At 40.0% G+C, this 10750-nt stretch overlaps 1 protein-coding gene across 1 annotated transcript; it reads right to left on the bottom strand.

The window, feature by feature from the left end:
• Window positions 1-337: 337 nt before the first annotated feature.
• On the bottom strand, window positions 338-3085 carry LOC113273065. Its single transcript, XM_026522834.1, has 6 exons — window positions 3082-3085; window positions 2312-2990; window positions 1463-1956; window positions 1111-1384; window positions 720-878; window positions 338-665 (listed from the first exon to the last, which is right to left on the bottom strand). Exons 1-6 carry the CDS (start codon window positions 3083-3085, stop codon window positions 338-340), a joined length of 1938 nt encoding a protein of 645 aa, XP_026378619.1.
• Window positions 3086-10750: the final 7665 nt, after the last annotated feature.

Raw genomic sequence — 10750 nt, 5'->3', positions numbered from 1 at the left:
TTGAAGACATAAAAATATTACTAAATTTTTTATATCATGTAGAACTGAAAACATAAAAATTGAACATAGCCAAAGTAATTACTAATTATACATATCTGAAAACATACAATATTACTAAACAAAATAGACTAGTAGTATCCATTATACACCAAGGTGTACATAGTGGTACACATGTAATAAGACAGGTAAGAAAAACTGAAGTTCACAGGAATGTGTACATAATGGTACACATGTCCTGGTACTAATTATCCACACCAAAGAAAATTGAAAAGACATTACCAAAGGTAAAGACCAAATACATAGAATCTTTTGAACAAATGAAACATAGAAAAAAGCATCAAATCATGGGGCAGGTAGCTCTGTTATGGTGACCAAGGGTGAAGCACTTTTTGTACATCATAGGCCTCTTTTGCTTCTCATAAGCATTCTTGATACGTTGTGTTCTTCGTCTACCGGGTGGAGGAACAGGAATAGGAACAATAACCCTATCTCTAGGATCATAAGCCTGCAGCTTGTCATAATTGCGGATTGGCAAGATGATCTCCTGGTATGTCCTGTTGTACCATTCGGTGGTGAAGTATGGCTCAACAAATGAATAGATGTCTTCTCTCGTAGCTTGAATGGCAGCACAAGCATGTGCACAATGAAAACCATTAACTCGCCACCTGTGACATGTACAAGTTTTCTGCAATAGATCTACAACATGAGTCCGGGGAGACCTGACTTCATACAATCTTTCCATGGACTGAACAACAGTCCAAGTACGACCAATGTCGATGTTTTCTTTTAGTAAAGCCTCATATTCAGGAGTGAGCCTAGTGTTGAAATTTTCTAGACCTTTTATCCTTCTCTCAGACATCTTCTCCATAACCTTCAAACTAACATAATAAAAACACAAAACATAAAATCAAAAACATGATCCAGAAGGAATACAGATAAAACATGTGTAAAACAATGTACACATTAAGGAAATCCAAGTGTACAACAATGTACACATAGTTACAAAATCACAGATAAAACATGTGTACAAGTATCTACAGATCAAGCAAATCCATGTATGCAACAATGTAGACAGACTTACATGAATAAAACACTAAACATAAAACTCACCGTATCGCATCGAGAAGAGCAAAAGCAGGAAATTTTTTGAAAGGAAGAACCCAGTTGTTGAAGGACGCGTCAAGAGTTGAAGAGTGAGCACCATATCTGCATACAGGGAAAAATGCATTTTCCCATTTCTCCTTTGGAATAGTCCTGATATAGTTAGCAACATGTCCACATCCAATTGCATGCATGCCCCACAAAGCTTCTTCAAAGTTCGCTGGTGTGTAAGAGTAGGCAGCTTTGTAAAACAAATCAATAACGGGCTTCAAATTCGCATCACCTGATCCAGCGGGGAGATTTCATTTGATGTGGTAAAAGCAATAACTGTGATGTGAATTCGGAAAATATTTTGGAATGCCCTGCAAAAGTCCTTCTCCACGATCACTAAGGAAAACAATCTGACGACCATCGACAACTTGTTGAAGATTCTCCAGAAACCAAAACCAATTATCTTTGTTTTCAGTAGAAACAATAGCAAAAACAAATGGGTAAAAAACATTGTTTCCATTGATACATGTCGCAACCATCAAAGTACCCCTGTATCTACCAGTAAGGAAAGTAGCGTCCAAGTAAATCATGGGCCAGAGATACCTATAACTATGCTTGCAAGCACCGAAACAAATGAATATCCTCTGAAATCTATTGGTTCCATCCTCAACTTCAAACTTCACATAGCTATCGGGATTAGTTTCTTCAATTTCTTTGACATACCAAGTTAAATCGCTATAAGACTTCTCGTCATCGCCATATTGTTCTTCAAATACAACTTCTTTCCCTCTACGGGCATGGTGATACTTAATATTGGACCCATAAGTTTTCTTAAAAAGTGACATGATCTGCCTGGGTTTTAATCTAGGATCACCCTGTATATTTTCAGCGATCAAATGCTTGACTAACTTGGTTGTCACCGCAGGACTCTTCAACCTCAAACCAACACCACAACTACAAAAAAGAAAAATAAAAAAACTGGAATAAGTAATGTGAACCACAATGTACACCTAATAAGATCTCAAAACAAACACTATGGATATACATACAAAAACCAAGCAAGAATATGTAATTTTAGAGTACAACAAGTACTGTGCACAACAATGTATACCTAAAAACAAATCTACATATATAAGGTGCACAACTATGTCCACCACTATGGACATACACACAAAAATCCTAAAGATAAGTAATGTAGACTAGTATGAAAACCACTAACCTGTGAGCATTACAATCTTTCAGCACGAACCGAAAAGTATCACCATTCACATACCCAAAGTGAATCCTCCAACCACAACCGTCTTCTTCGCATTTTGCAGTAAAACGAGTCGTGTCATTTTTAAGAATAACAATCTTGTGACCAATAGCCATCTTGTACTTATCGAGAGCAATCCTAACAGCTTTAACACCACCCATAAATTCTCTACCAATCTTGTCAAATACATAAACCCATTCATCAATAATAAGAAGCTTCCCCTTGTGTGCATCATGATCTATCACCCTTACCATCTTAGGACTTTCAGTTACACAAGCAGACTTAGAACAAGAACCAGAACTACTGCTACAACCAGACTTATAACCAGAACTACTGCTACAACCATACTTAGAACGAGAAGTATGATTCCGAATCATATCCACATTCAAATAGACATCTTCATTATCAATAAGAATCATGAAACCAATTAAGCTTTGCAGTTGTATATCACCTTGCATAAAAACTACTTGAGCATTATCCATATAGCTGAAACATATACCCCCAGAAGACAAAGACCTCCAGTGCTTGCATGCAAAATGCTTCAATTCTTCTACGGTTGTTTTAGTATTAACACGAAAAACAGCAGAATGCTCACCATGTTTCAAAACAACATTAATAAACTTCTCAGACCTGTTTGATACCCCTACATATTACAAATGAAAGGATAATAAACATCTTAAGCTTCAAACAACAATTTCATATAACCTAAAAGTAAACGGTGTACAGGAAAGTACGCATTTAATCGAAGCCAAAAACATCAAGTAACAATAAACCTAGATAAAATACTCCATCAATTAAGCTCCAGAATCTTACTGGGACATATAATTGAATAAATCAGAAGCTTAGGATCTAGTATCAGTTCGATTTCATACAATTCATCATAAAACTAAAAAAACATCATCAAACAACAGTAAACAAAAATCGAATTGATCTAGTATTAACAGTAAATCATCATCATCAAGAGAATCAAAAGCTAGTATATAACAAAATATTAACTCAAGATCATACGAATTGATATCATCAACTCATAAACTAAAAATCAGAAACAAAACCTGAAAATTAGATGTAACAGATGAAATACAACCAAAATAAAACTAACCTGAGATTGAATTCTACTCCATTAACAATCAAATCCAATCTAACCTCTAAGAATCTGCTAAATCACCTCCGAATTCAAACCTGGAACGATCTATCTCTCAATCTATCGTGAATTCAAATCTGAGATTAAGAATTTTCGACTCTAAAACACTTTCGAATGTAACCTGAGTTGAAATATGATGAAGAAACGATCAAATACTCTCTGAAACTGTTAAATCGCCTCCCAAAACTAATCTCTCACCTGCATCCTGTTTTGAATTCAAGTTTCAGATCCAAAAATTTCGATTTCAAAATCACGCTTTATATATCAGGAATCGTTCAAGGGTAATTATGGTATATGGAAAACTCTCAAAACCGGGACTTGTTCGTGAATTTGGAAAAACTCGTCCATGTTTGGACTAAACTGTACCATGCGGGGCTTTTTTGGACCAGATTGTAATGAGCTTCAGATGGATGGACTAAAGCGTCCAAAGCCCACAATCTTTGGGACTAAACCTCAATTTCTACCTCTGAATTTGACCATGACTTGTCTGCAATCCTTATATTATGTCCAGCATAACAATTGTTGTTGCAATCGTATATCTGAGTTCATGCCTGTTGTGATTTGCACCCAAATTGAGTTGATCTTGGTGGTCTCCTTGAGATTGAAATACATCGGGTTGTCTTCGAACTTATGGAGAGAGGATCTCACATATCAGAAAAAGGTGAGAGTTGGTATCATTAATATAACTCTGTGGATGTTAATTGAAATTGAAACGTATAATGATATCTGTCCATACCGGTGATGCCAAGAATTACGAAGCTACTGAGTCTGTTTTCTTAGGGAAAATAAGCTCAGATTTCTTAAGTGCATTGATCATTTTTTAAGGTGGAGCATCAACTATTTTAGAAAGGGAACTACAACTAAGACTGACGCTTACAGTTCAGATGAATGGTTTCAGCTTTTCATGGTTCCGAGTGTTGAAGCTTGTGAAGTTAACATTTCTTACAGTATTCGAGATGAAACTCCAAGTCTGTGACAGCTGCCCTCTTCATTTATCAAGCTTTTTTCATATCCTTGAGGACAAAGATATTTTGAAGGAGTGAGATTTGTCATGCCCCAGCTATGGGTTGTCCCACTTTTTAAGGGCAGATCGGATGTTATTTAGTAAACCTAGTAACAGTAGGCGTGTGAGCGACATGTGCCGGTACTTGAGACTGTTTTTCCCTTATAAGCTCCAATCTTCTGTAATTGCTTCATTATGTAAATTAGTAAATCAAAATTATCTCTCTCTAGAATTTCTGTTCTCCCCAATCTATCTCTATCCTTAGAGATCAAGAGTAGTTTTTGTGCTAATTTGTAAGGCAGGTCCTTACAATAAGAGAAACTAAGTTAATTCTAATCTTAGTTAGACTTATCGAAGTGAGGTTTCAGTTATTCAAGTCTAATTGAATGCCTTAACAAGAAATGCTAGTTAACTAACCTAGTACTTGTCTTTTTTAAAATTGAAAGTTCTAAGTTTATGGATAATTAAAACCCGATGAGAAAAATAGAGTTATCTTTATTTTGGTCTTATCGAATAAGCGATTGTTTTTGTACAATCAGTTTAGCAAAGGAACTAAGGTGCTTAGTTGATTTTGGTTTGCTAAAGTAAAGTGGGAAAATTGTTTCGGACAATTGTTTCCTTGGTAATATACCAAAATAAAACTACTTGTAGTTTCGGTTTTGATATTGGTTATCAGAACATGGTGTGTGGAACCCTCATTCCTAACTCTACAGATTCTTTTTGGTTTGTCCTTTATTTTTTCGTTTCTTTGTCATTTTGTGACAAAAAGGGGGAGAAATATATGGATTAAACAAGTGATACTGGCATTGATTTTGATTGGTATCACTAAGGAAAAGAACATTGGTGCTTAAACGTTTATCTAAACGAAAGAGTGAAATCATAGACTAAGGGGGAGTAATATATCATAATAAGTGGTATAACAAAGACATGCGGATTGAAAATCTACCTATCTTCCTTAGGGGGAGTATTAGCTTTGTTATTATAATGTCAACAACGACATTTTTGAGGATTGAATGTATGCAGATTACTGTGTTGTTGAATTCGGGAATCAAGCGTATGTGTAATGAATTCTTGTAATTTGTTTATCCATATGATGTAAGAGTTTTATCACTAAAATTGACAAAGGGGGAGATTGTTAGTGATATTTGGTATGTCAAGTTTGGTTGTAAAATTTTAGTGAATCAAAACTCATGTTAAGAGTCGCTTGATTATGTACTAAAGTCAACTTCGTATAGGTTAGCTTGAAAGTATTAGGATATGAGACATTAAAAGTATTGCGAAGACTTGAAGATGTGAAGAAGCAAGGAGCTACAACAAAAACATCATCCTTCCACTTGAGGTTAGTGATATTTGACTTGAACTGTTTCATTCCCTAACGTATCTTTCAAGTCGTGCATATTGAAAACAAAACTGCGAAGCATGTTTGAACTCTAGATAGACATAGTATTAAAGAATACAATACGAGGTTTATTGCTTAACTATTAAACTTTGTAGATATGACATCTCCATAATCATTTGAATGCTATTGTGATTATGTATGGGTATGAGGTGAGGATTTCATCCTAGGGAACAATGTTTTACTTGTGTTCTAAGGAAGTAAATTCATGAACTTGGTTTGTGGATCGAAAAGGAAATCACCAGGTGTTATTGGTATTGTTATTCATTGCATATCTTGTGAATAACTAATATGTGTGATTAGTATAACCGTTTATGACTTGTTTGTGTTCTTGGTAAAACTATTCACAAAGGCCTGACTTATGTATTGGTATGACTTTTATTAGTGAAACCGATCTTAAGTAATCACCTGAGATGGTATGATCGAGTTTGTGATTTTATGTCTGACCAAATATGGGTAAAAGGCAACCGATCCTAGTAAGAGGTGCAGTACATCACAAAGGGGAATCGATCCTTGTATGAGGTGCAACAGGTTTATAGAAGAAAGAGGAACCGATCCTATGGACATGTGCAACACATATAAATTAGATACCATATATATGTGGGGAATCGATCCTAGTACCTAGTCAACCGAATTTTGGAAAGCTAGTATGACTAAGCACAGTACTCACGTGGAAGGTAGAACCGAAACTTGTTTTGGTAGAACCGTTACACCCATGTTTTGTGATTGAATGTTATTTGATCAATCACGTAGTTCTTTAAAGTCAGATAAACCAATTCTAAACTTGCTTTGAAGTGTGGAAAACCGGTTTCAAGGTTGTAAGTATGAAAGAGTACTTACAAAGTAAGTATGTCGACATACTTTTAACACGTGTTAAGAATGTTTATTATTTAATTGTACAAAGTTATTCCTTAATAGCTAAGGGAATAGAATCTCAGGATAGAAACATAAATAAGTTAAGAATCTTTTAATTAAGTTTATTAATTTCATTTTTAGGAAAATAAGAATTAGTATTGTGCATTTACTAATTAGAGATTTTCTGAGAGATTTTGATCATTATTTTTGGACAAAGCATTTCCAGGAATTATGGAAACCGAATTTATGCTTTAATTAATATCTTGAGAATATTTTCTCTTTTGGAAATTCCTTGGTGTCCAAACTTCCTAGTCTATAAATACTTGTGTTTGTGGGTGAAAACCGTTTCTGCTGGTTTCGGTAATTTCGTGTGAGTGCGGGTGAGAAACGAATCTAAACCCAAAACAATGTACTGCACGAGAGTACTTTTGATTCGAGAGATCAATTTATACAACCCTGGCTTAAATCAAGAAATGGTCGTTCCAGGTTTGCTTCGGTCACAAAATGAAGGAGAAGGGTTGGTCTTAGGGAGGGAAGCGAAGAAAGGGTTGAGGCCATAATAGTTGATTCTGGAAGTGTGGGTGTTTTGCGACTTGTATCCGAAAGTTGAAATGGCGAGATGAATGGAAAGCTACTAGGTGATTTTTGGATGTGTATTTTTATCCTAACCAAAAAAATTGTTTTTTGGTGGAAATAGGTGAAACCTATTTATACAAGTCGTAATAAAACGTACCCTGGCCTCGTAGAAAATGGAAATGGTTGAGTAATGAAACAAAGCAGTAACGGGTAACGCATGGAGTTTATGTTTCCATAATGAAGGAAGCGTTTCACCATTACTTCTCGTATTTACTAACCGCCTCACTCTTATGACACTTTCTTGTAACGGGCGTATTACACGCCGCACGCTGTAAACCGCCAGACCAATACCCTGATGAGTATCCCCCAGTTTGTGACATGTTTTGATGTCTCTAGTGTTTTCGTGGAAAACATGTAACAGGTTACTATGTGTGGCATGGTGGCATGCCAGTGGCCGTGGCATAGCGATGTGCTAGTAGCTATGGCATGGTGGTATGCCAGTAGCCGTGGCATAGCGACGTGCTAGTAGTTATGGAATGGTGGTATGCCAGTAGCCGTGGCATAGCGACGTGCTAGCAGTTGTGGCATGGCGGTGTGCCAGTAGCCATGGCATAACGACGTGCTAGTAGTTGTGGCATGGTGGCGTGCCAGTAGCCGTGGCATAAAGACGTGCTAGCAGGTGTGGCATGGCGGCGTTCCAGTAATCGTGGCATAGCGACGTGCTAGCAGCTGTGGCATAGCAACGTGCTGGTAGCTGTGGCATGGTGACGTGCTAGTAGTTGTGGCATGGTGGCGTGCCAGTAGTCGTGGCATAGCGACGTGCTAATAGTTGTGGCATGGTGGCATGCCAGTAGCCGTGGCATGGTGGCGTGCCAGTTGAGGCGTGACCAAAGTTAAAATTAGCATCGTGGACGGATTCGGTTGCAACTTTGCCTGAATTAGGGTTTGGCGTGTTGAAACCATATTTAGTGCGTGTAGTATGCGCGTGCATGCGCGTTTGGAAGCTAACACGTTTTTGGGAAGCTGGCAAGCTTTGGGAAGCTAGCACGTTTATGGGAAACTAGCATGCTTTGGGAAGCTAGCACGTTTTTGGGAAGCTAGTATGGTATAACGACCTATTTTGTGGCCGTGGAAGGTTTGGAGCAACCTGATTGGTCGACGGGAAGTGGGAGCATCACACTAGGGGCGTGGCTACACTTCCAATGCGCGGTGGCGGATTTGAAGCGACCTAATTGGTCAATGGATAGAGGGCCGGCATGCTAGGGCGCGACCGCACTTTTAGAGCGTTGTGGCGAATTTGGTTGCCTAGCTTGGCTAAGCACGGCTTCGACCAACGGGGTCTAGTATACGGCGCGAGGCGCAAAACCCTAATTTGCGAGTTAGGTGGGTTTATGAGTTCTTTAGGAGTTATCACAATGATTAGCTGGATTTTTGTATGTTTGCCACAAAAAATCCTTTTCTACAGAATGCAGTATGCTTTCTGTCTGAGCCTTTCTTGCAGTGGCCTTAACTTTGGTACTTGGAGGTTTCATGCTACTCTGCTGCGAATGAACATAAATTCGTCATGCCATACCGATTTAAGGGTTCTGCTGAGGAACATAGCACAGGAAAGTACTCAGCGAGTCTAGTATTGGAGAGGCGCCAGAATTTAAAAGTATATTGAGTTGTTCAATACATGTGCCGGTGGAGAGGTTAGTACTCGCAGCACCATTTCCTTGCAGAGTGACGTCACATCTAATGCAAGGTTTTACGATTTTAACCCTAAGCTAAAAACCACCATCAACATTAAGTCCCTGCTTAGCTCGGAACAGGGGCCTTATTGTGAGGTAAGCATGAGATGGTGACAGACGAAGGAAAGATCGAAATGGCAAGTTATGAAAATATGGTTAGGCATATCCGACTAACCTTTTTCGGGAGGTAAAGAGAATCCATAACTTTTGCATTAGTGGCTTCGCGTAAATTCTGTGTTGCTGGCTAGGCCGCGGGGTGGTAGCGATGGTTGCTTGTTGAGACGCAGACTGTTGGCATCAGTTTAGAAGGGAGCCGTTAGGATAGGCTTGGCGTGAAAGGGAGCCGTCGGCATTACGTGGCTTGAAACAGAGCTGCTGGCATTAGTCGGCTTGGAATGAGAGTCGCGTGCATCGTGCGGCTTGGAATGACTTGGGCGCGATTCGGCTTTGGCGAAAAGCTTGGACGCAACTTGACTTGGCGCGACCTGGGCGCGACTTGGCTTGGCTTGGCTTGGGCGCGACTTGGCTCGGTGCGGCTTGGACGCGACTTGGATCGGTGCGGCTTGGCTTGGACACGGCTCGACTTGGGACAACTTGGATTGGTGCGTCTTGGCTTGGACGTGGCTCGGCTTGGCACATCTTGCCTTGGTGCGGCTTGGCTTGGCACATCTTGGCTTGGTGCGGCTTGGCTTGGACGTTGCTCGGCTTGGCACAACTTGGCTTGGTGCGGTTTGGCTTGGTGCGGCTTGGACGCGACTTGGCTTGGCTTGGACGCGGCTTGGACGGAAGGCGGAAATATGGTGGCATTGCCTTGGCCGCGGATTGTAAGCGCTGGCGTGGAGCAGTAGAGATGGTTGTTTGAATGTTGTTGGAGTTGGCTTGGGCATGAACGTTGACTTGGCTTGGGACGCGGGTTGTTGGCATTGCCGGATTGGTAAAGGTGGGGCCACAGAGGTTGGCGTAGTGTTGGCCTGGCCGTGGAGATTATCATCGTGGAACGCCAACACCGCGGACCCGACTACCTTCTTTCGTGCGTGTCCAAAAAGAGAAACCTTTCTCTAGTTGAACTCCAAAAACACCATGCCTATAAATGCCATACCCATATTCCTTCCACATCTTGGTGTTAGCAGCAAAGGTTTGTATCAGCGGAGAGAGCAGCAGCAAAAGTAGGCGAGCGTATTTTAGGTATGTTTCTCAACGTTTCTTCTAGGAACGGTGATGACAGCACTGAAACTTTGGCTACCAAGCGGTGATGATAGCGCTGATGGCTTCAATGCGTGGAACGGTGGAAATGGTACTTGGAAGGCTTGTTGGCTGGATCACGGAATGCTGGAGCGTTGGAGCTAACTTAACCATGGAGCTCTAGAGTCATGGAGATTTGGCTTGACCACGAAGTGATGAATCCATGTAGAGTTGCAGGTTGAGCGACTGGTGTTCCTCGTGTTGTCGCGTTGCTGGTTCGGTCATGGAGCGGAGATATTGGCACACTACTTGTTCGGCTATGGAGCATGAGTGTGGTGCGCCCAGTCATCTATTCCTGTTCATGGAGCAGTAAGGAATCCTTATTTTGTTCAAACTCCAGAAACTGTGTTCGTATGAAAAGGGGTATCGACCCTCTTCTGTTTTTGTTGTTCGTACAGCTCCGTGCTTCAAATCAGCAGCAAGGCGAGCCAGGAGAACTCAAGGTAGATGCTCTCACATG

This window comes from Papaver somniferum, chromosome 4, assembly GCF_003573695.1.
Source record: "Papaver somniferum cultivar HN1 chromosome 4, ASM357369v1, whole genome shotgun sequence".
In the NCBI taxonomy this organism is placed as follows: domain Eukaryota; kingdom Viridiplantae; phylum Streptophyta; class Magnoliopsida; order Ranunculales; family Papaveraceae; genus Papaver; species Papaver somniferum.
The sequence above is the reverse complement of the archived record's forward strand: the minus strand, read 5'-3'. Positions and strand labels throughout refer to the sequence as shown.